At 43.7% G+C, this 26656-nt stretch overlaps 2 protein-coding genes across 3 annotated transcripts in view; both read left to right on the forward strand.

Moving 5' to 3' along the window:
• Nucleotides 1–26656, forward strand: part of LOC126473439 (solute carrier family 22 member 7-like) — a 555641-nt gene that overhangs the window by 86591 nt on the left and 442394 nt on the right. The window lies entirely within an intron of this gene.
• The window catches only part of LOC126473440 (solute carrier family 22 member 13-like), a 68371-nt gene continuing 62762 nt past the window's right edge, over nt 21048–26656 (forward strand). Inside the window, exon 1 of the mRNA XM_050100487.1 lies at nt 21048–21179. Within this exon, the coding sequence (XP_049956444.1) occupies nt 21070–21179 (110 nt within the window). The 5' untranslated portion in view covers nt 21048–21069. The remainder of the gene's footprint in view (nt 21180–26656) is intronic.

Here is a 26656-nt window from a genome sequence, read left to right on the forward strand (position 1 = left end):
CGAAGTACAGTAGGTTTCACTCGGCTTTGCTACTGATGATCACAGGTAGGTGAAGGTCCGGCGTAAAGGGACGAAAAGAACCGCGCCGCCGCACTCCAAGCACTTTATCCAAATGTTAGGGTCTGAACTTCCTTCTGCCATAATGGAAACTTTATCTTTTACTGGAATAAAACTAGAACGTAACTAAAAAATAGAAAGAAATGCGATTAGCATTTTTAATATGATGTAATATGCGCTAAAAACTGTTAAGTAAGAGAAACACTGAAGGAATACATCAGTCAGAAATACTTACACGAAAGTTCGCATGGATGACATATGTCATTTAGGCAAAACAAAGTGCAACTGCTCTTACCGAAGGGCAAATTTCAACTGACGCGTGTGGCTACAATGTGTCTCAACGTCTCCTGGCGGCTGGTTCTCATTGTTGCCAAAACAATGAACGGTGGCAATTCGAAGAGCAGTGGATGACTATTGCTAACCACGCGACCACCCGAGCGTTAACCAGAGGTCACTTGCTGTCGGTCGCTTCTGACGCTGATGTAGGATGCAGCATTAGGGAGCATGGCACGTTTACGCCCACTATTCGCGACTGGGGGAGACCCAGAAGGACGAGTACACCTCAACTGGAGGAAGAATTTCTTCCTGCAGTCGTAAGACAATAGCTGCAACAAGTAATGCTGACGACGTGACGGAGTGGCGAGTGCTACAGGTGAATGTGCAGTGTCTGTACCATGCAAAGCGTACGCAGGCAGCATCAGCAGCTGATTTTCCTCCGCAGGTACACTTTTGCAAGTTGTTCGTTCAACAGTGTGTCAACGCTCACCTTAGTGCTAATGTATTGTTCACGGATGAGGCTTCGTTTCAGTGAGATGGGATTGTAAATTCTCGCAATCAGCACGTATCGGTTGTCGAGAATCCTTCCGCAACTGTGCAGTTACGTTATCGGGTACGATTTAAGGTGAACAATTGGGCTGATATTGTTGGTGATTGTTGTTTAGCGCCTCATGTACTTCCACCCGGGCTCAACGGAGCAACTTCCTGTGCTTTTTTAGAGAACACACCATCTGCTCTGCTAGAACATATGTCTCTACGAGTGCGACGAACCATGTGCTTCATGCGCGATTGAGTTCCTTCTCATTTCACTGTTAATGTTTTAAATAACAGATTACGTGACATATGGATAGGGGGAGCAGGACTAGTTCCTTGTCTTCCACGCTCTCCGTGTCCAAACCCTCTAGACTTTTATTTGTGGGGACATCTGAAACCTCTTGTGTACGGAGTCCTGGCACAAGATGTACACAGTTTCCATGCACGTAATGTGAGAGGGTGTGAAACAATACACAGTCCTTGAGGAACACATCAACAGGTCAGCAATTCAGTGCGACGGCGGGTTGATACGTGTATCCTTGTTAGTGGAGAGCTTTTTGAAGATTTCATTTAGAAAAGTATTTCATACTGCGTTGATATATTCTTTTCCTGAGCTTTCCCCGTGGTTAATGCGTTGAAGAGTCGTAGGAACTGAACTGTAAGGCCCAATTCACACAGAAATGGGTGGCAGGGATGTGGCACTGTTTCGCACCACCTCCGTGTTAACAACTGAGACAATTTGCGCAGAGGCGTCGCTTTGTGGTTCGTGCCGCGTCCGTTTGTAACCAGAAACGGCGCACCGAAGAGAAGTGTGACGGAGACGTCGGGTGGAGTGCTGTTGTTTTCATTATTTTGAAGTCATTCCCTGTGCTTCAAAAAATTGTTTTATCCAGATGAAGCAAAGCTAGATCCGTCTCTGTAGATAGCTGCTAAGCAAAACGTTTACTTATCGCTTAAGAAATTAAAAACTGTTGTTTGGGATACGCTCGTGTTTTCCGCGATACAGTATTTCTCCTTCGATTTTGGGGAAGCCATTCGCTAAAAAAAAAAAAAAAAAGTGAATTTTCTGCATCTTATAGTGTGACATCAGAGCTTGATAGCGAACTGGTTTTATTTTCGTTATTGGTTGTTGTTATTGTGATAATTGCCCAGTACCGCCGCGCATATATTGAAACGTTTGCATTGAAGAAAGTAGTCGCCTGGCCATTTTGCTTTTGGTGGGTTCTAGGACACGGTTTGTTGCTTACGAAATGTGGCTGACAATCGAAATTGCTTTTAACGATGGAAGGAGGGCGATACCTCATTCCAGTCGTGAGCAAATGAGTGATATATTTGGACGTTCGGCCGGAGCGAGCTACAACGCGCAACATTCACATTATGATCAGGCTGTATGCGACTTTGTGCCTCATGTTTCTGTTTCGTGCGTGGCTTATGAAGTTAGATACAATTACATTTTGAGCTAATATTGTCTGCAGAGTTATTTTCATTATAAAACTACAGGCAGATAATAGCAGATCCTGCGGCAAAGTTAGCGACATGCTGTATACATAAATTTTTCTTGCCTACACCAAGAGTTTCATTCATGAAACGTTCAATAACTGTATTCGTTCACATACTGTCGAGCAAATGAGCGTGTGTTCCAGTGCACAATGAATCAGATACGGGTTTTGCTTTTTATTTAACTGATATATTCTGTGTTCTGGACGTCTCTTGCTTACGTATTTCATGCTCACATATATGGGTTTCCTTGATTCAAGCAGTGTACATGACATGAAACACCATGTTACATACTTTTGTAACAGCTATTACACAATTACTCACGCTATCTTTGAAATAAGTAGCAGTACCTTTTCTATTTTCCTGGGCGAACAACGTTGAATTTTTGCAGTTACAACGTTTTGCTAATGAAACACTCTGGTTTTTCTGTGTTACTGCAAACATAGAAACGTTACTTTGAGAAAACACAGTAACAGCTCAAAACATGTAATGTTTACTGCAGTACAAATCTGCAGAATCAGCAGCAGAAGATACGGAAAAATTTGACATTATTTGTTGCACTTGCGCTAAACACGTATCGCCATTATATTTTCTGTCCTTAGTCAATCTCTCTTGCTAGGCAGACATGCAGATCCACTATTCGCTTGGCACTTGCTCACAGGAATTCGGTTTTTTCAACTTGGATATACTGTCTGTCGTAACGGGCTGATATTTTGAAGTTGCAAGAGCCATCCCTCGACACGTGTCTGCCGATCACTCGTGCGTGCGAACAGTCTCACCGGCTACAACCACCGCGTTTTGATCTGGCTGTTTTCGCGGCTCGCCAGTTGCCTAAGCGCCGAGCGCGAGTCCTCTCGGTCCGTTGGTACACTCCGTGACAGAAAGTCTTTCGCACGCTTTCCATCATGTCTGGACCGTTTCTTCTGGACTCACCAATGGTCGCAGTGCCACTATCAGAGAGGAAGCGGCACAGCTTGCAGCCAAACAGGCTATCCTGCCGTTGTGGGTGAGGCTTTGCGGAAACATCGCGTAGTAGGTGCCACGCTTCCTTCGAACGTACAGGCTCGTCACGAATCGTCACCGCAAGAGTTCGTAGCCTCGCATTCCACTGACGGACGGGTATTCACCATCATTCACCAGTCGGGACCACGTTTCCTCCTTACCTTGGAGGTCGTGCATATTCCTGTGGTCGTCCACGACACAGTCTCTTCCGTTTCTATTGTGGATTGTGCCACATAGCAACACTTGGGCTCGCCAGCTTTGTTTCTGTACGCTCGCAACTTGCGTAGTTTCAGTATTCACCAAATCTCAGTTGGCGGCATGTTTCCAACACAGATCTCCGACAACGGTCGTTCGTTCACCACTCAGTTTTTCGTGGGTTTGGACATTTTTGGTCGTCTGGGTTTGTCGGCGCAGGACGAGGTACAGGCGGTCTCGATCCCCTCCTCGGATACCCTCCTTGCCCCGTTGCTCAGCAAATACGAAACGTTGTTCTCATCCTCCACACCAGGGGTGAATGGTTTCACCGCACATGTTCAGCTTCTTCCCTCCGCTATCCCTGGTTTTTTAAGGCCCGCACGGTCCCCTCTGCTCTCCGAGACAGGCTCCAGGTGGAACTTCTCCGCTTACAAGGCGAAGGCATCCTTTCTCCCAACGCTCACAGTCGCTGGTCGACGTCTATCGTGTTAGTCGAGAAGCCAAAACATTATATCCACCCACTGAAAAGCGTACTGGCACACCTTTGGAACGCTATACATCAGCGATTTTGCGTGTCATTGGTTCGATAAGCACTTGATGCCTATTCGGAAGGATGTAGCACCACATTCCTACGCCCATCACGCAATTCCTGTGAATTCCGGGTCGGTGTGTCGTGGGCGCTGAACTGGCGTCCGATAGCGTCCCAAATGTGTTCCATCTGATGCATAATATATGTGGCAGATTTGGTAGCCAAGACATGAATGTGGGATCCCTGCCATGCTTCTCAAACCTCTGCAGCACGATTCCGGCCTTACCACATGGACAGTAGTTAAGCTGTCAGATACCATCGCCATCGGGGAAGAGGTCAAGCAGGAGGGTATACAGGTGGTCCGCAGTAATCTTCAAGTAGTCCACGTCTATCATGATTACTGCCACAAGTGCCATGGAAGTCCAGCTGAATGTCCCACACAGCATAATACGGCGCCCACCGGATACGTCAGTAGCGTATCGAGAAGTCATTCTGTTGGGTGACGGCGTATGTGGGTGGGGCCAATTACACGGTGTGGCAAGAAAGGTCATTCATCCCACGAGCCGACATGTTTCGATTCATTCACGGTCCAGTACCCACGTTCAGTAATGTGCACTGAACAGCGTGTTGCCTAACGCTTGTGGCTGGATTAGAGCTGTACCCTGTCGTCAGATCTGCCATAGATCGCCGTCTGTGCTGATTTAGAGAGCTGGCAAGCCTCCACTCTCCACGTTATCTGGTGAGGTGTAGAAGTCAACACCGGATTGCCTGCTCTCGGATCCACAGTCCTTGAACCTTTTCCCATAGATGCTTACGACAGCAGCACGTAAACAGCCGACCAGCTTCTCGATATCCGAGAGTCTCGTTCCCATAGCGATCTGCCCTCAGTCGAATTCACTTCTGTCAGAGATTTTCCTCCTTTGTGGCGAGTAACATCGCTAGAACGATTCCCACTTCGTCTCTGCTCTGCTGCTATCCTTTCCTAACCACGTCACGCACCCGCAACTTCACCAGGCGACATTCTGCCTCGTGGTGGGCAGCAGCTGTAATGTTTTCGCTCCTCTGTATACATTCGACTCCTACCTTCTTTATCAGCTGGACGTGAAAATAGCTGAAACAACTGACATTTCGACTTAGTAACTGTTTCTGCCACACTGATCAATTTCAGAACAGGTAACACATCTACACAAGAGGAATTCAGTTGCTAACAAGTGAAGGCCACGACTTCCAGGTCACTTTTAGAAGTCCATCAGGGCAACATAACGTGCAAGTACGAGGGTCACTCCAAAAGAAACGTACGCTATTTTTTTTAAATCCATCTTTTATTCTACATGTTTGAAAGTTTTACAGTGTGTAGATACATCCTTTAGGAACAATATTTTCATTTCTCCACATAATTTCCATCGCTCTCCACTGCCTTACGCCATCTTTGAACCAGCAACTGTATACCTGCACGGTAAAATTCTGGACCAACCTGTTGGAGCCACTGTCTGGCAGCGTGCACAAGGGAGTCATCATCTTCAAACCTTGTTCCACGAAGAGAGTCTTTCAGTTTCCCAAAGACATGATACTCACATGGAGCCAGGTCAGGACCGTAAGGAGGGTGTTTCAGAGTTGTCCATCCGAGTTTTGTGATCGCTCCCATGGTTTTTTGACTGACATGTAGCCGTGCATTGTCGTGCAACTGTAACAACTAAAACGGCTTATGACACTAAATGTAACAGTTGTGTTACTAAATGTGACACTTCTGTTACTCAATGTAACTGGGTTTTCTCTTTTGATGCTGTCAATTGTCAGGATGAGCATTCTAAAGCATTCTGTCAGGGTGAAAATATTAAATAAATTAACTTTTCTCTCTTAACAACATGCAGGCAGGTTGGGTTCTTCCTTGGCTCGGGTATGAGGTCGAATGAAACATCATTTTCACATAAGTTAACTTTTATTGAAGACTTGTACAGCTGTATCTTACGGGATGTTCTGGTTCGGAGAGCGGCAGCTGTGTCGTTTGAGAAGTCTTCTGCTGCGGCAGCGGCGGCGGCGGCGGCGGCGTCTGATTACGCGTAGCGGTGTGTATCTCGTGTCGCCGTCTCGCCCAGTTGACTGGAGGCGCGCAGCGCGAGGTGGCCCGTTTAATTATTGCGAGCGAAGTCGTGTATCGGATGGTGATACCTCGGATGTGGCGTCCCAGTGTTTCTCTTCTCTAAGCGGCCGCGTGTGTTCTGCGTCGGCCAGCGGAGCGGTGCGGCGGGAGAAGGCCAGTGTGGCGGACTCGAACCACGGACTCCCGCTTGCTAGTCTTCGGCTGTCAGCTCTTCATCCCAGCTCACAGGTGACTACTGATGTGAGGCCGTCTCCTTCCCGTCCTCACGAGTCACCCAGGTATGTAAAAACCAGACTTCAAATACCTTTTAACTTCTGTCTTCTGGCGCCGCGGCTGCTGCTTGCTATTCCATTACAGCGGCGGACTTGGTGCGTCTGTGCATGATGCAGTCTCTTCTTGCATGACGGTCTTCAGCAGCGAAACTGACTGAACACTACTGCTACTCTTCTTTTCTTCCTTCGTCTCTCGTCTTCGTCTCCGTTCCCGTCTCCGTCTTTGTCTTAGTCCCCGTCTTCATCTGTCGGGCCCACCGTGTCTCGCGTATTTATTCACTTCAGTTCACTGGAGGTGAACGACTTCACGGCCATTGCCTCTTCTGTCACGTTGAAAAGCTTCTCGAAGAATCTTCTTGACCTGGGTCATTGGCTCTTGGAATGTAGACGGGGGCCTCTGATCGCATGTGACGACTGAGAAACACGTGAGCCGGTCATTGCCTCTTCCGTCACGTTGAAAAGCTTCTCGAAGAATCTTCTTAACGTCGGTCATTGGCTCTTGGAATGTAGGCGAGGGCCTTTGCTCACATGCGACAACTGAGAAACACGTGAGCCGGTCGGGCGATGCCCTGAAGGCTGAATCGACAGCGCCCGCTTATGTGGAACTTGCTGACTTCACGGTCATTGTCTCTTCTGTTCTGCTGTTCTGCCCGCTGAATGCCAGTATGTAACTCTCTAAACTAAACCAAGTTTTCCATTTATATTCTAATTTCTAGTTCACTTTGATTTCACTAATTTATTTACTTAAGTACCACTCAACATTCCTCCACCCTTCGGAGAAATTCGCCCTCGAATTTACCACTCAACATTCCTCCACTCTTCACACGGAAAAAGCACAAGCACTGAAAACTCTCGACTTAGAAGATTACACACGCTTCACATTAAGTATGTGGAAAATACTTTATCACTTTACAAAAGCACTGTACGGTCAGGAATCACATAGTTCTTACATAAATGGTTGTAATAAGTGTAACAAATCTTGATGACAACGAATAAACAAAAAATAGATTTTGCACTTAGAAAATTACAGAGCAACAGCTGTTTAATCTACCCTATACTAATGCAAGAATATCTATTCTACAGTATTGTTTATGTTAACAAGAGACTGTTTAATAAAGAATGAAGTACAATAAACAAAATTAATACATTAATGCTCAAAAGTAACTGCTGAAGTACACCAGTTAAGAATGTGGTATCCAGTTAACAGGGATTTGATGAAGTGGTATATTATTATTTGGCTTATTTTTTCGTCTTAAATAAAAGAAAACTGTACAAAGCAGAAACACCAACACAAAGGTTGCAGATATACCCGTTTCTAGCATTATAATTTTAGTTTTGTGTTCACCTCTTAATTGTAAGACATGTTGCATCATAACATTGGCATCAATTTTGCCTTGCTGCGAGTTTATGAACATATCTAATGACTTCCGAAGGGAACTGTCAAGGGAGTAATTGAGGTAGGATAGGTTTTATGTAGGAAATGCTTGCATGGCGTTTTCTGAAAAAAGCAAACAACATGGTTATGAACCTACCAACCTAGTAAAAACAAAAATAAAGAAAAAAGGAAATACATTGTTAACTACAAGATCTACATGTTTCTACGTTCAACTTTTTTTTTCTTAAAAAATAAACCATTATCATTTATTAATTATTTACATTTGTATACTACAGTCTACTAAGATTCAACTAGGACATTCGCACTCTTGGTCGAAGATTGTATGGTGCCGTGTCAGTATGTTGTGCTGGCGTGGCCGCTCTTTTTCCTTTTCGGGAACTTCCTCCACCCTTCGGAAAAGCAGACACTATTGTTGAAGGAATTACATCTGGAGCGCCCTTAAAAGGTTTTAAACGACTTGCATGGACAATGGTAGTTCGGGTGGGCAGTTGCAATTTAACGTTGACTGGTGACGTGATCTCAATAATTTGATAAGGACCTCTGTAGTTTGTTACAAATTTCTTCGTTTTTCCTTTCGCTATGTAAGGAGTTGAAAGCATAACCCACTGACCGATTTTGTAATTTGTATATTTAGCTTGGGTATTACCTAATCTTTCCTGTCGTTCTAAAGCCTTTGTATTAGATTTTTGAACCTTTTTCCATACATCCTTCATCATTCGACTGAAATCTCTTACTATTTCTCCGACTTTTCCGTTTTTCTGCCTGATTACATCAAAAGGGGACGGCATTTTTTTCCCATAGACCACTTCAAAAGGTGACATGCCAGTTGCTTCATGCGTTTTGGCGTTGTATACCGACACGATTATTGGTAAATACGTATCCCAATTAGAATGTCGTTCGTTAATATAATAACTAAGCATCTTGCCAATTGTCCGATGAACTCTTTCTGTGCGCCCGTTGCACTGAGGGTGTAACGGAGTTGTGCGTAAGTTGCGTATTTTTAATAAGTGGCATAGCTGTTTCATTAATTCAGACATAAAATTAGATCCCTGATCTGTGATAATAGCTTCAGGTACGCCAAATTTAAGTATCCAGTTGTTAACTAAAGCTTGGGCAACTGTATTTGCTTGCTGATCTGGGAGACTCACCATAGCTAGATAGCGTGAAAAGTGATCGATAATTGTAAGAACATACTTATTACCAGCAGGTGTTTTATGAAATGGCCCGTAGAGATCCAGTCCACAGATTTGAAATGGACATGAAGCCTCGGGGAGCCTCTGTAAGGGTATTTTTGAACGAGAAAGTTCAGCTCGTTGTGCGCACGCAATGCAATTACGAACGTACTGCGCAACATCCTGCTTTCTGGTTTGCCACCAAAATCGCTCTGCTACTCGTCTTTCGGTTGTCCGCTGTCCACCGTGTCCTGCAAGGATATGATCGTGGGCCTCTGCCATTATTTCTTGTCTAAGGTGTTGGGGAACAACAATTCGCGGTCCAAGTTTTGTTTTACGGCATAATACACCATCTTCAAAGCAAAACTGTTTTTGAGTTGCGTATTTTTTACATTCTGTATCCTCATCTTGTGCCTTTCTCCAGTCCTCAGTATCTCGGCCTGTTGCTTCCAAAAGTGCTATTTTCCGACTTAGGCAATCTGCATTTGTGTGTTTTTTGCCTGGTTTATGGATAACTTCGAAATCCATTTCGGAAAGACATAGGGCCCAACAGGTAAGACGACTAGATGGATCCTTTAATCCAAGCAACCATTTTAAAGCTGCGTGGTCTGTAATAACCTTGAATTTCCTACCATACAAGTAGCATTTAAAGTATTTGATACCATAAATAACACTTAACAATTCTTTCTCCGTTGTGGAATGATTTCTTTCTGCCGTTGTTAGTTGTCTCGACGCATAGGCTATGGGGTGTTCCGCGCCATTAATATTCTGACTCAAAACAACTCCTACTGAATGACCACTTGCGTCACAGGATAAAATAAATTCTTTATTATAATCTGGGTAGGCTAATACAGGACTGTGTGTTAACTTATCTTTAAGGGTTTGAAATGCTGATTCACAATCTTCAGACCAATGAAATTTTGCACCCTTTTTCAACAATTGGGTTTTGAACATATTTTCTGTAATACGATGCGAGACCAATGAAACTTTGTACCTCCTTAACGCGTTGTGGTGTTGGGAAGTCCTTAACTGCCGAAATTAATCGAGGATCTGTTTTAATTCCTTTTTCACTAATGACATGCCCTAGGTATGTAACCTCTGTCAATGCAAAACTACATTTTTCCATATTTAATGTTAATTTAGCTTTTTTAAGTCTGAAAAACATTACGCAGACGCACAGCATGTTCATTAATGTCTCTGGAGAATACAATAATATCGTCTAGATATACACAACATTGCTGAGTTCTGACTCCTCGCAATACTCCATCGAGTAGTCTTTGAAAAGTTGCTGGTGCATTTTTCAAACCGAAAGGCATTCTTTTAAATTGCCAGTGGCCTCCAGGGGTAGAAAATGCTGTTTTATGCCTATCTTCAGGTGCAACTTCCAATTGATGATATCCGCTACGTAGATCGATTGTTGAAAAGTATTTACTGTTACCTAAACTGTCAATGATATCTGTAATGTTTGGAAGAGGATAAACATCTGAGATAGTTTGTTTGTTAAGGTGTCTGTAGTCACAACAAAATCTATATCGTTTCGTACCGTCGGCAGACTTCTTTGGAATAATTACGATATTTGAATTATAAGGCGAATCAGAATATTCTATAATTCCATCTTTTAGATGCTGTTCCAAAAATTCATCCAGTACTGGCTGTAAGTGATGCGGAACTCTACAAGGCTTCCTATAAACTGGGGGGCTATTTCCTATTGGGATCCTATGCTGTGTGATATCTGTTGCTGGCAGTGGACCTTCTGCATTAAATAAATCTTGGAACTCAACTAAAACTGCTTCTATCGTGTCTCTATCCTTTCCTTTCAAATGCTCAATCTTCTGGCGCAATGCGGTTTTATAGGCGTCTGGTTTCTGACCATCAGTAATATCTGACCAAATGAAATCTTCTTCTTCAAAAGCACTGACTGTAGCCACTAATATTCCCTTATGCAACTCTTTGTCCTCCACTCCGAAATTGTCAATATGTACCGGTACTTTTCTTTCTCCCTCAACGTCTTGAACCCGTACAACACTCCTACGTACAAAACAATGTGATACATCTAATTCCTCATTTTCCTCAAAAGGCTCTATTAGACACACTGTATCTGTAGGTACTTCGTGGTCAACGGTCATCCAGAGAAGTTTTCCTGAGCCAGATGGTATCTGATCCCGCGAATCAACCTTCAAGGGCGTTGCACGCAGTATAGTTGATTTCGCCTTCCGGTTAGGGAAATCTTGCGGCAGAGGGCCCTTTGCAGCGGTGTCACCTAGCCGAAACACTATTCCGCTAAGTTCTACAGTTTGCTGTCTGAGGTCGATTTTAGCGTGATGTTTATTCAGGAAATCCAGTCCTAGGATCGCGTCGTATCCGTCAGTTACCTTTGTTACCACTTCTACATCTTCCTGAAATTGTACACCGTGAATATAGAAAATCAGTGATGTACATCTTAATGACTTCACTGTACCTCCTCCTACTCCACTCAATCTATACCTTGGAGGGTCATATTTCTTTTCTCCAATACATTCATTACTCACTATTGATACGTTTGCACCTGTATCCACCAGTATCCTTGCCTCTTTATCCTGTATGGTAGCAGATAACCAGCATTCCGCCTTCACATTCGCCTTAATGACATGAAATTTTATTGGGAATGCCTGGCGGCGGCTCCGACATTCCCGTTGGAGTTTAACTGATTTCTACTTCCAAAAACTTTCTTAGACCTGCATTCCTTGAATGTGTGACCTATTCTTTGACAATTAGTGCATTGAGGTTGTCTGCAGTTATTTGCTATATGTCCCTGTGGATCGCACCTAAAACATCGTACACCTGCTGAAAATACATTTCGCTTCTCCTTGTATCTGGTGGCAATGTCAATTTCTTCAAAAGCTGTCGCCAAAGATACAGCTTCTGCTAAATTTTTAGGAAACTCTGCCCTGACACGACGGGACGTTTCAGGAGGTAACCCACGTAAAAATGTATCCAGAGCTTTATCTTCTGCCTCTTGTAAAATAACACTATTTGCTTCATCACTAGTTGTCAACTGATAGGTGTTAATATTAACTTTTCTAATCCTATCTACAAAGCTTTCTAACGACTCGTTTTGCCTCTGAGTGATAGTGTGTAATTTTTCCCTATAAAATCTACAGCTGTTCTGTTTTTGAAAACGTTTAAGTAATCCTTTCTTCAATTCCTCAAATGTTGGAGCATTTCGTAACTCTTCATGGTATAAGACGTGTGCTTTAGCCTCTCCTGTCAATCTTAACTTTGTCATTTGTAAGAGCTGTTCATCTGACCATGATCCTAACTTTGCAGCTGCTACTAAATTATCAAAAAAGGCTGTTATGTCCTCGCCAGGTTTACCTGAAAAAGGAGTTACTAAGGCTGCTGCTGAGGAATCTAGGGTGGGAGGGATTGAACTGGTTTGCCTAACCTCACACAACTGCTTAAATAATGCATTATTATCATTTTTAAGCTGTGCTATTTGATTAACTAAGCTCTGAATAGCTTCCTCAGTAGAAACCGCTTGTGGTGCTGACTCTGACTTTGTACGATTTCGTGTCATCATTTTACAAACTGTTAGTTACACAATCTTACTACACTGAATTCAAAAGATGTTTAAATACTTTCGACAAAGCTCTTAAAATCATGAGAGAAAATACACTTCTAAATAAAGAAAATATTAGGACTGCTATGCAAACTTCTATCCTTTCACACATTAAACAATACTAACCGTGGACCTTTAGTGACTGTCATTCACACCTCATATTGAGCCAAGGGTTTTTTCTCTGACACCAAATGTAACAACTAAAACGGCTTATGACACTAAATGTAACAGTTGTGTTACTAAATGTGACACTTCTGTTACTCAATGTAACTGGGTTTTCTCTTTTGATGCTGTCAATTGTCAGGATGAGCATTCTAAAGCATTCTGTCAGGGTGAAAATATTAAATAAATTAACTTTTCTCTCTTAACAACATGCGGGCAGGGCGGGTTCTTCCTTGGCTCGGGTATGAGATCGGATGAAACATCATTTTTACATAAGATAACTTTTATTGAAGACTTGTACAACTGTATCTTACGGGATGTTCTGGTTCGGAGAGCGGCAGCTGTGTCGTTTGTGAAGTCTTCTGCTGCGGCAGCGGCGGCGGTGGCGGCGTCTGATTACGCGTAGCGGTGTGTATCTCGTGTCGCCGTCTCGCCCAGTTGACTGGAGGCGCGCAGCGCGAGGTGGCCCGTTTAATTATTGCGAGCGAAGTCGTGTATAGGATGGTGATACCTCGGATGTGGCGTCCCAGTGTTTCTCTTCTCTAAGCGGCCGCGTGTGTTCTGCGTCGGCCAGCGGAGCGGTGCGGCGGGAGAAGGCCAGTGTGGCGGACTCGAACCACGGACTCCCGCTTGCCAGTCTTCGGCTGTCAGCTCTTCATCCCAGCTCACAGGTGACTACTGATGTGAGGCCGTCTCCTTCCCGTCCTCACGAGTCACCCGGGTATGTAAAAACCAGACTTCAAATACCCTTTAACTTCTGTCTTCTGGCGCCGCGGCTGCTGCTTGCTATTCCATTACAGCGGCGGACTTGGTGCGTCTGTGCATGATGCAGTCTCTTCTTGCATGACGGTCTTCAGCAGCGAAACTGACTGAACACTACTGCTACTCTTCTTTTCTTCCTTCGTCTCTCGTCTTCGTCTCCGTTCCCGTCTCCGTCTTCGTCTTAGTCCCCGTCTTCATCTGTCTTCATCTGTCGGGCCCACCGCGTCTCGCGTATTTATTCACTTCAGTTCACTGGAGGTGAACGACTTCACGGCCATTGCCTCTTCTGTCACGTTGAAAAGCTTCTCGAAGAATCTTCTTGACCTGGGTCATTGGCTCTTGGAATGTAGGCGGGGGCCTCTGATCGCATGTGACGACTGAGGAACACGTGAGCCGGTCATTGCCTCTTCCGTCACGTTGAAAAGCTTCTCGAAGAATCTTCTTAACGTTGGTCATTGGCTCTTGGAATGTAGGCGAGGGCCTTTGCTCACATGCGGCAACTGAGAAACACGTGAGCCGGTCGGGCGATGCCCTGATGGCTGAATCGACTGCGGCCGCTTATGTGGAACTTGCTGACTTCACGGTCATTGTCTCTTCTGTTCTGCTGTTCTGCCCGCTGAATGCCAGTATGTAACTCTCTAAACTAAACCAAGTTTTCCATTTATATTCTAATTTCTAGTTCACTTTGATTTCACTAATTTATTTACTTAAGTACCACTCAACACAACAACAAAACATCCTGCTTTTGCCAATGTGGTCGAACACGACTCAGTCGAGCTTGAAGTTTCTTCAGTGCCGTCACATATGCATCAGGATTTATGGTGGCCCCACTTGGCACGATGTCCACAAGCAAGAGTTCTTCGGAATCGAAAAGCACCGTAGCCATAACTTTTCCAGCAGAAGGTGTGGTTTTGAATGTTTTTTTCTTGGGTGAATTTGCATGATGCCACTCCATTGATTGCCTCTTCGTCTCTGGTGAAAAATAATGGAGCCATGTTTCATCACCTGTCACAATTCTTCCGAGAAATTCATCTCTACTATTCTCGTACTGTTCCAAAATTTCGCTGCATACCGTTTTTCTTGTTTCTATGTGAGCCACTGTCAACATCCTGGGAGCCCACCTGGCACAAACCTTTTTTAACGCCAACACTTTCAGTGTTCTGCAAACACCCCCTTCCCCTATCCCAGCGTAGCGTGACAATTCGTTCACTGTGATGCGTCTGTCAGCAGTCACCAATTCGTTAACTCTCTGCACATTGCCTGGAGTGTGTGCAGTACGAGGCCTGCCGCTGCGAGGACAATCCTCAATATTGCCGTGCCCGCTTTCATCACGTAACCTGCTTGCCCACCGACTAACTGTACTGCGATCGACAGCAGCATCTCCATACACCTTTTTCAACCTCTTGTGGATGTTTCCCACTGTCTCGTTTTCACAGCACAGGAATTCTGTGACAGCACGTTGCTTCTGACGAACGTCAAGTGTAGCAGCCACCTTGAAGACATGCTGTGATGGCGCCACTCACGGGAACAGGTTGAACTAAGTTTGAAAACAAGTGGGAAGGATGTATCTACACACTGTAAAACTTTCACACATGCAGAATGAAAACCGTATTTTAAAAAAAAATAGTGTGCATTTCTTTGGGAGTGACCCTCGTACTATGGCATACTACCTAGGCAATTTGGAGAAAATCGCAAGAGAAGTTTCGCGCTTCATTAACCCGTCCTGAAAATTAGATGACGGTGGTTGTCTGGTTAGCTTTCAGGCTCCGTAATCGGTGGATCGTTGGACAGAGCCCCACTCTTCATTTTTTTTAAGTTACCGGTATATTTTTTTCAACACTAGTCATATTATTTCGTACATATTACATTTGAAAGGTAATATGATGAAAAGACACGTGCATTTGCATGAACGTTTCTTGAATTTCCATTGATATTTCGCTGTTTGCTAACTTTTATTATTACAACAAATATTCTGGGGCTTTTATTTCTACAGGCAAATTAAAAACTTTATCGAGGGTTTTCAGACCTGTTCATTTTTTACTAACAACGAACGACAAATTGATTTTCATGAATATGCTGTTAAAATACATCCAGTCATACATCGACAGTTTTCGGCACCGATATTTACGAAAATATTGCGTTACCCATGGTTTGCATCCAAATTGTCGGAAGAAAGAGTCTTTTTAAAATATCGACGCCCGAAGATTTCTTGTGCATGCGTGAAAGTTGCATTAATTATATGTGCCAGATACCGTTTTCCGTGTCTATGTTAAAAATATATTCTGCAAATTCTGTATGGAGCACATCGGGCAATTAATCGTACATTAGCCCCATATTCTGGCATATTGTAACTCATTGTATTATTGGATAAAGTTCTGTATTTGTCGGCATCTGACTCGGGCTATACAAACCTGTCCCTCGTCCTTGAAACCTGTCTCTTCAGATCGAACCGTCCAGCGTGCGAAGCAGCTTCGGTACCTTACCCGACTGCAGGTATATGGGATTTCGGAAATCACGAAACGCATACATTTTCAAGATAGCATTATGCGTTTGGTCGTTTAATTCTACATAATTATAATAGTTTTTGTGCCAATATAAATTAGAAAATACCAAAATAACATTAGAAATTCAGTAAAAGTTCATGCAAATATACTTGTCTTTTCGTCACATTTCCTTGCAATATGTATGAAATAATATGACTACTGCTTAAAAAATACAAATTATGAAAACCATGAGCGGGGTTCGGGCCACTGATTAACCGATGACGGAGCTTGAACGCAAACCACATGACCACCGTCATATCATGTTCAGGATGGCAGCGCACGGGGACATCACTGACGCGTAAGCCGTCTCTTGCAGTTTTCTCGGAATTGTCTAAGTAGTACGCCTTACTATTTACACATTACGTTGTCCTAATGCACTACTAAAAGTATACAAACTTTGAAACACATCCATGTTACGAATGTCGTGGCTGCGGCGGGTCGCGGTTTAATTTCTCGTGTCTATTCGTCGTTGTTACTGTTCAGACTGCAAATTAAAATTCACCTACGTCAGAACGGCGTCTGCTCAGTGTCCCTTCACTCGGCAACATAGATACTTACAAGATGATGTAAAAGTAGCGTTGATAAAAAACACCACCTAATATCTACAATTACTGAGGCCGCGCAACTCTAGTTACGAAAGAAAGTTCAATAGAAATACTATCATCCAATTTTATCGGGCAGTAAGAAAATGAATTGGCTTCTGGAAAATAATGTCCGAAATTTCCATACAATAATGTTTATTTTGTCCTTGATAACCAAAGAAAAGGTACTATTCAGTCCACATTTAAACTACTGGCTATTTCCTTCCAGTTCACGATTCATACACACATTCCACACACACAGCAGCCAGAAATCTGTCCAAACCCGTCCCAAATTAAACAACGTTTCCACAGTCATTAATTTCACCACTAATAAGAGTTATTACATTCGGTCCTTCTTGTGGATTTTTAAAAAATAAACTGCTCGACAAAAATGCTCGGTAGTTGAATACTGAAACACGCCACGCAGATTCTATGAAGACCAATATTTCACACGCGAATATCCGTCCAACAGATTTAGTCAAAACCTCTGAAATTTCGCCAAGCAATCCTCAACAACAACTGCTATCGACTTAGTTCACCAATAACTCAAACACTAAGTAATTCTTCATCTTACACATTATTTATACTGGCACTAGTAACATGACCGTCCACGTCCTTCTTCCAGCCTCGCTCCCAGTGTAACTATCAGGTAACGAGCGGTAACCGTCTCAACTCTGACTGGCTGACCATATTGACTGCCAATCAGAATACCCGCTGGTGATCATACTTGGGCCATAACTGGTCTGCAGCAATCGTTATAAACAGACGCATTTGCGTCAATCTGACATACAAATATTATAGTAATGTTTAATAAACGAAAACGAAAAGACAGTAATTCCGGAAATATTCTTTAGATAAAGATTTTACTCCAGCTCACTTTCTGGCTGCTCTGCAGCAATAGCAATCACACCTAGACATGAACGTCGTCAGCAAAGGGGATAAATCCCCAGGATCATTTTCTCACAACAGGATTGTGTAACTCTTGCACGTTACTGAAGACAGTATACAGGGTGTTACAGAAAGGTAATGCCAAACTTTCAGGAAACATTCCTCACACACAAATAAAGAAAAGATGTTATGTGGACATGTGTCCGGAAACGCTTACTTTCCATGTTAAAGCTCATTTTAGTTTCATTCCAACGTGATCAAATTGTAAATTTTCACAATCAACATGTGTGGGCTGACGAGAATCCGCACGCAATTGTGCAATCACGTCACCAAAAGAGATTTTCTGTGAACGATTGGGCAGGCATTGTTGGTGATGTCTTGATTGGGCACCATGTTATTCCACCTACGCTCAATGGAGCACGTTATCATGATTTCATACGGGATACTCTACCTGTGCTGCTAGAACATGTGCCTTTACAAGTACGACACAACATGTGGTTCATGCACAATGGAGCTCCTGCACATTTCAGTCGAAGTGTTCGTACGCTTCTCAACAACAGATTCGGTGACCGATGGATTGGTAGAGGCGGACCAATTCCATGGTCTCCACGCTCTCCTGACCTCAACCCTCTTGACTTTCATTTATGGGGGCATTTGAAAGCTCTTGTCTACGCAACCCCGGTACCAAACGTAGAGACTCTTCGTGCTCGTATTGTGGACGGCTGTGATACAATACGCCATTCTCCAGGGCTGCATCAGAGCATCAGGAATTCCATGCGACGGAGGGTGGGTGCATGTATCCTCGCTAACGGAGAACATTTCGAACATTTCCTGTAACAAAGTGTTTGAAGTCACGCTGGTACGTTCTGTTGCTGTGTGTTTCCATTCCATGATTAATGTGATTTGAAGATAAGTAATAAAATGAGCTCTAACATTGAAAGTAAGCGTTTCCGGACACATGTCCACATAACATATTTTCTTTCTTTGTGTGTGAGGAATGTTTCCAGAAAGTTTGGCCGTACCTTTTCGTAACACCCTGTATAATGCAATATTGAAGTTTGACGAATGTCCCACATACACACTCTCATTTACTCACAGGCTCATATAACTCATAACAAAATAAATATTGATTTTAATAGTGCTTTCTGAAGTTATTCTAGATTTCATACTACGAAAATTGTAATGTATTTGAAATTTTAAAATTAAATTTCAATTAAATAATTATATAGCCTGATACTTCAGGTGAGTATTTCAATTGACAACCAAAAACAAGTCATAATTGTTCCCAGGTGAATTTTCTTTGTTAAGTATAGTTTTTCTAACTTTAAAATAAATTTTCCTGTCTCCGAAAATATGCCCGCTAGAAAGCTGAGATTTTCACACCACCTTTCTATTAATAACAAAGTGCAGTATATATAAAACTTCCTGGCAGATTAAAACTGTGTGCCGGACCGAGACTCGAACTGGGGACCTTTGCCTTTCGCGGGCAAGTGCTCTACCAACCGAGCTACCCAAGACTTGCACTTGCCCACGAAGGGCAAAGGTCCCGAGTTCGAGTCTCGGTCCGGCACACAGTTTTAATCTGCCAGGAAGTTTCATATCAGCGCACACTCCGCTGTGGAGTGAAAATTTCTTTCTAGAAACATCCCCCAGGCTGTGGCTAAGCCATGTCTCCGCAGTACCCTTTCATTCAGGAGTGCTAGTTCTGCAAGGTTCGCAGGAGAGCTTCTGTCAAGTTTGGAAGGTAGGAGACGAGGTACTGGCAGAAGTAAAGCTGCGAGGACGGGGCGTGAGTCGTGCTTGGGTAGCTCAGTTGGTAGAGCACTTGCCCGCGAAAGGCAAAGGTCCCGAGTTCGAGTCTCGGTCCGGCACACAGTTTTAATCTGCCAGGAAGTTTCATATCAGCACACACTCAGCTGTAGAGTGAAAATTTCATTCTAGAAACATCCCCCAGGCTGTGGCTAAGCCATGTCTCCGCAATACCCTTTCTTTCAGGAGTGCTAGTTCTGCAAGGTTCGCAGGAGAGCTTCTGTAAAGTTTGGAAGGTAGGAGACGAGGTACTGGCAGAAGTAAAGCTGTGAGGACGGGGCGTGAGTCGTTCTTGGGTAGCTCAGATGGTAGAGCACCTGTCCGCGAAAGGCAAAGGTCCCGAGTTCGAGTCTCGGTCCGGCACACAGTTTTAATCTGCCAGGAAGTTTCATATCAGCGCACACTCCGCTGTGGAGTGAAAATTTCATTCTAGAAACATCCCCCAGGCTGTGGCTAAGCCATGTCTCCGCAATATCCTTTCTTTCAGGAGTGCTAGTTCTGCAAGGTCCGCAGGAGAGCTTCTGTAAAGTTTGGAAGGTAGGAGACGAGGAACTGGCGGAAGTAAAGCTGTGAGGACGGGGCGTGAGTCGTGCTTGGGTAGTTCAGTTGGTAGAGCACTTGCCCGCGAAAGGCAAGGGTCCCGAGTTCGAGTCTCGGTCCGGCACACAGTTTTAATCTGCCAGGAAGTTTCATATTAGCGCACACTCCGCTGTGGAGTGAAAATTTCATTCTAGATGCAGTATACATATTTTGAAAACGATTACACAAAAACTACTATCCTTTATTTAGATTATTATAGGTGGTGAATGTACGCGTTCAGTAAGAGATATTGAAATTAGCTTTCACACGGCAGGCACGTGTGTCTCCTGGGTAGGCCGCTAGATGTCAACCCCCGAAGTTATGTACAGCAAGCTATCATGAAACAAACTTTCGCTCGGAACAACTTGCCACGCTACCTACAGTGGCCTGCCCTTGTATCTTTAAATGCAGATTAAGTGCATTGTAAAAGCCAGTCTTGTAAATGGTCAGTCTATTAGCCATAATTTCCTTGATATTATATGTGATATTTATAAGCCAGCTGACTTACAAATACATCGCAGATGTGACGGATGTTACGTGTCAAGAAATAAACCAAAACTCCTGAAAACTGACGGCAACAGGCCGCATACGAAATAACAGTTTCAATGTGAATAACATTCTCACTACAATCGCCAAAGAACAAGTGTCCCTGGCTGAGCAATTTCTTCTCGTTTGCAGTTGAGGGCTTTCATAAAAAATTTGTTGTTGTGGAACCATACATACTGCTATGGTGTCTCTCTCGCAAGTAAATTCAAAATGGTTCAAATGGCTCTGAGCACTATGGGACTTAACTTCTGTGGTCATCAGTCCCCTAGAACTTAGAACTACTTAAACCTAACTAACCTAAGGACATCACACACATCCATGCCCGAGGCAGGATTCGAACCTGCGACCGTAGCGGTCACGCGGTTCCAGACTGAAGCGCCTTTAACCGCACGGCCACACCGGCCGGCCGCAAGTAAATTATCGAAACGTCACAGGAACATCTTTGAAGTGAAGTCTGTGTTATTTGATACCGAAGACTGAAAGCATATGATGACGTTTTCTCGTGTTTCAGGCTTGGAGCTGACCGACATCAAGCACCGCACTGCGATCAACTGCTACGCATCCTGCAGCATGGCCGCTGGAGTGATGCTCGCTGGTCTGGTGTCTTGGGCGCTGCCCAATTGGAACTACTCCCTCTCGTTTGCCGCCCTCAGTTGTTTTGCGCTGTTCTTCTTCTTCAGGTAATGCACGCAAAATAAACGATACATGAGGATGCGTAAAGATACAACGAATATTAAAATTTTATGTTTTTGACCTAAATGAGCAACGGACGACGAATATATACAGGTTGTGTTTAGTCAGCGTGTCTTGTCTACGAGCCGAGCCGAAGTTCGCCAGGAGATTATTTTCACGAGTGAAGTGTGTAGGAACGTGTGATGCGAAGCACGTAGCGAGATACGTGGAGCATTCGAGCGTCTCGCATCACTGTACAATGGAGTGGTCCATTGTTGCGGTTGTGCCGTGGGATATTGTTCACAATTAATCATGTGCAGGGGTCGAAGATCTGTTGGTGTTGGGTATTCCCAGGCTGCTGTTGCGTACGTCATCAGCCATGTAATGAGAGTTATATACAAGTACAGGGCTATTACAAATGATTGAAGCGATTTCATAAATTCACTGTAGCTCCATTCATTGACATATGGTCACGACACACTACAGATACGTAGAAAAACTCATAAAGCTTTGTTCGGCTGAAGCCGCACTTCAGCTTTCTGCCGCCAGAGCACTCGAGAGCGCAGTGAGACAAAATGGCGACAGGGGCCGAGAAAGCGTATGTCGTGCTTGAAATGCACTCACATCAGGCAGTCATAACAGTGCAACGACACTTCAGGACGAAGTTCAACAAAGATCCACCAACTGCTAACTCCATTCGGCGATGGTATGCGCAGTTTTAAGCTTCTGGATGCCTCTGTAAGGGGAAGTCAACGGGTCGGCCTGCAGTGAGCGGAGAAACGGTTGAACGCGTGCGGACAAGTTTCACGCGTAGCCCGCGGAAGTCGACGAATAAAGCAAGCAGGGAGCTAAACGTACCACAGCCGACGATTTAGAAAATCTTACGGAAAAGGCTAAAGCAGAAGCCTTACCGTTTACAATTGCTACAAGCCCTGACACCCGATGACAAAGTCAAACGCTTTGAATTTTCGGCGCGGTTGCAACAGCTCATGGAAGAGGATGTGTTCAGTGCGAAACTTGTTTTCAGTGATGAAGCAACATTTTTTCTTAATGGTGAAGTGAACAGACACAATGTGCGAATCTGGGCGGTAGAGAATCCTCACGCATTCGTGCAGAAAATTCGCAATTCACCAAAAGTTAACGTGTTTAAAGTTTACGGCCCCTTTTTCTTCTGCAAAAACAACGTTACAGGACACATGTATGTGGACATGCTGGGAAATTGGCTCATGCCACAACTGGAGACCGACAGCGCCGACTTCATCTTTCAACAGGATGGTGCTCCACCGCACTTCCATCATGATGTTCGGCATTTCTTAAACAGGAATTTGGAAAACCGATGGATCGGTCGTGGTGGAGATCATGATCAGCAATTCGTGTCATGGCCTCCTCGCTCTCCCGACTTAACCCCATGCGATTTCTTTCTGTGGGGTTATGTGAAAGATTCAGTGTTTAAACCTCCTCTACCAAGAAACGTGCCAGAACTGCGAGCTCGCATCAACGATGCTTTCGAACTCATTGATGGGGACATGCTGCACCGAGTGTGGGAGGAACTTGATTATCGGCTTGATGTCTGCCGAATCACTAAAGGGGCACATATCGAACATTTGTGAATGCCTAAAAAAACTTTTTGAGTTTTTGTATGTGTGTGCAAAGCATTGTGAAAATATCTCAAATAATAAAGTTATTGTAGAGCTGTGAAATCGCTTCAATCATTTGTAATAACCCTGTACTAGCCACACCCCTATTCAATGTACTTTGGCTGTTGAGCATTGTGTAAAATTAGAAAAGTCTGACTTAAGCTCTGGTTTCAGTCTCCCACCCCCGCAGTGTAACTAGACTAGACGCCGAAGCAGCTAATTCTTACAGAGAAATACGGGATGTCCAGAAAAGGACTCCCTGATTTCAAAATTAAATATTTCGAAAACAAAGATCGATAGAGGAATGCAGTAAACGGTATGTTTATTGTGAAAGCTGTAAGAAGTTTGTACAACAGTTTGAAATAATAGTTACAAAAGCTGCTAACAGATGGCGCTGTAATCGCCATACGTAATGCCTAGTATAAATAGTGATCCGAAGCCCAGAGCGATCAGTTCCAGTATTGAAACGTGAAAGGAGGTTAGCGTACCGAAGGAAGAGATTAAAACCATGTACTCCACTGAACAACGCGTTTTTCTGGTGCTAGAGTACCACAGGTTAGAAGAGAGTCCTACGGCAACAAGGCGACGTTTTCAAGCACGATTTAATGTTCCAAAAGGACCCGATGCGAAAACCATCCGTACGCTCTTCGCAAAATTTCAACGAACAGGCAGCGTAGCTGATGATCTAGTGGGGCATGTTAGCCGCAAGCAAACCGCAGTTACGCCTGAAAATATCGCCACAGTTTCTGGAATTATTCAGCGAAATCCAATGTCATCCGTCCGTAGAATTGCATCTGTGACTGGTTTGAAGCGTTCCAGCACGCGGAAAATACTGAAGAAAGAGCCTACACATGTTTCCATTCAAAATTCAAACGCACCAGGCCATATCCGTACGAGCTGTGCAACAAAGGGTTGCCTTTGCTAATCAGATGCTCACAAAGATTTGATGTTGACTGCATCTGGTTTACAGATGAAGCACACTTCCACCTGAATGGATACGTGAATAAGCAGAACTGGCGATTTTGTGGTTCCGAAAAGCCATATTGGTGTGAAGCGAAACCCCTGTATTCTCCTAAAGTTACTGTGTGGGCTGCAGTATGCAGCAGATGCATTATTGGCCCTTTTTTCATTCGAGAAACGGTCACTGGTGCACGTTACGTTGCAATTTTGGAACAATTTGTCGCCACACAGCAAGCGTTAGAGGATCGACCAGGTACTGAATGGTTTATGCAAGATGGAGCCCGACCACATCGGACCGAACAAGTGTTTCGTTTTCTTGAGGAATACTTCGGGAATCGAGTCATTGCTTTGGAATATCCCAAATTTACTGGTGCAGGCATGGATTGGCCTCCATATTCGCCGGATTTGACTCCCTGTGACTTTTTTTTTTGTGGGGCACAGTGAAAGACATGGTCTACCCGAAGCATCCCGCCACGCTGGATGAGCTTGAATCGGCGATCTCTGTGGCATGTGAATCCATTTCGGTTGAGACACTACGAAATGTGATGGCGAATTTCATTCTTCGTTTCCGCCACCTCTGTAGTGCCAATGGTGAACATTTTGAAAACATTGTGATGTGATTGTTTGCAAAGATTGTTTTCATACGATTATTTCACTTATGTATGCTGATATGAGCTGTACAGCGTACTGCGCCATCTGTTAGCAGCTCTTGTAACTATTATTTCAAACTGCTGTATAAACTTCTTACAGATTTCACAATAAACATACCGTTTACTGCATTCCTCTATCGATCCTTGTTTTCGAGATATTTAATTTTGAAATCAGGGAGCCCTTTTCTGGACACCCTGTATGTGTCTAACGTAATTTATCTACACTGTCTGTGCTTGTGCAGAGGGGAGGATTGGGGGGGGGGGGGGGGAAGGGGGAAAGATCTGCTTATGAATATAATTAACTTGCACTTACTAAACTCATCATTTCTCCAGCCAAAGCCTGAGAGTTTTCAATGCTGTCTGTAGGCTGAGATGATGTTTGATAATGTCTAGTATTGTGCCAGGATAGTTACGTCATCGGTGTGTATGGCTACCATCACGTGGTCGTGGAGGCTTAACACGTGGGATTCCAGTATATTTCGTCGAGGTGCTCCCCCCCTGTTTACCATGCAGTATTGACTGTTTACCTCGAATCTCTGGAAACTTCTGTCAGCGAGGCATGAGTGCATGACACCTATGAAACCGAGCGGAATTCTAGCGCCGTTCAATTTGCATATGAAGCTGTTTGCCAAATACATTCGGCGGTCTAGGACAACAATGCTTCTATTCCTTTTTTTTGTCGTTGTCGTGTGTTATGCGTACTACTACACGGAGAAATTGTGTTGTGGCGTGGTGATTCTGGAATTGGAATTCCGCTGGGCTCGGCGCTTCATTGTTGATGCAGTGCCATGTGAGGCGCTCCTGAATTATTTACTCAACAACTCTGCTGGCAGGGCTCAGCTGGATGATGAGAGAGTAATTTTGTGGGAGAGAGTTGTATTTTCCTGCTTTCCTGAACATCAGGACCTTGGCCACATTCCAGTGCGCAAGGAAACTGTAGTGTTTGAGGACAGCATTCTTGATATTTGTAAAATATTCTAATCATACATGAATGAGCTGGGTTATTAATGCCATCTGGACCAATTTCTTTCCTGGGATAGGTTACTTGATTATTAACAGGATACGCTTCGTTTTACGTGACTGTATGCTGGTTAGTTGTAAACATCATGTCTCTTGCAGATACATTTGGTTACATAGCCGTATATAGAGTGTGTATAATATCTCTTTGTTAGCGGTTGCTTGCCGAAAATATTTGTTATTCGAATTCAAACAGTTTCGCAATATGTACGGCGATGTATCATTAGTCACAGCTGCAAAATACTAACGCAAATTCTTTACAGACGAATGGAAAAACTGATAGAAGCCGACCTCGGGGAAGATCAGTTTGGATTCCGTAGAAATGTTGGAACACGTGGGGCAATACTGACCCTACGACTTATCTTAAAAAATAGATTAAGGAAAGGCACACCTACGTTTCTAGCATTTGTAGACTTAGAGAAAGCTTTTGACAATGTTGATTGGAATACTCTCTTTCAAATTCTGAAGGTGGAAGGGATAAATACAGGGAGCGAAAGGCTATTTACAATTTGTACAGAAAGCAGATGGCAGACTCGAGGGGTATGAAAGGGAAGCAGTGGTTGGGAAGGGAGTGAGACAGGGTTGTAGGCTATCCCCGATGTTATTCAATCTGTATATTGAGCAAGCAGTAAAGGAAACAAAAGAAAAGTTCGGAGTAGGTATTAAAATCCATAGAAAATAAATAAAAACTTTGAGGTTCGCCGATTATATTGTAATTCCGTCAGAGACAGCAAAGGACTTGGAAGAGCAGTTGAACGGAATGACAGTGTCTTGAAAGGAGGGTACAAGATGAACATCAACTAAAGCAAAACGAGGATAATGGAATTTAGTCGAATTAAGTCGGGTGATACTGAGGGAATTAGATTAGGAAATGAGGTACTTAAAGTAGTAAAGGAGTTTTGCTATTCGGAGAGCAAAATAACTGATGATTGTCGAAGTAGAGAGGATATAAAATGTAGACTGACAATGGCAAGGAAAACGTTTCTGAAGAAGAAAAATTTGTTAACATCGAGTATAGATGTAAGTGTGAGGAAGTCGTTTCTGAAAGTATTTGTATGGAGTGTAGCCATCTATGGAAGTGAAACGTGGACGATAAGTAGTTTAGGCAAGAAGACAAGAAGAATGATGAAGATTAGATGTGTGGATCACATAACTAATGAGGAGGTATTGAATAGAATTGGGGAGAAGAGGAGCTTGTGGCACGACTAGAAGAAGGGATCG

This window comes from Schistocerca serialis, chromosome 4, assembly GCF_023864345.2.
Source record: "Schistocerca serialis cubense isolate TAMUIC-IGC-003099 chromosome 4, iqSchSeri2.2, whole genome shotgun sequence".
NCBI lineage: Eukaryota > Metazoa > Arthropoda > Insecta > Orthoptera > Acrididae > Schistocerca > Schistocerca serialis.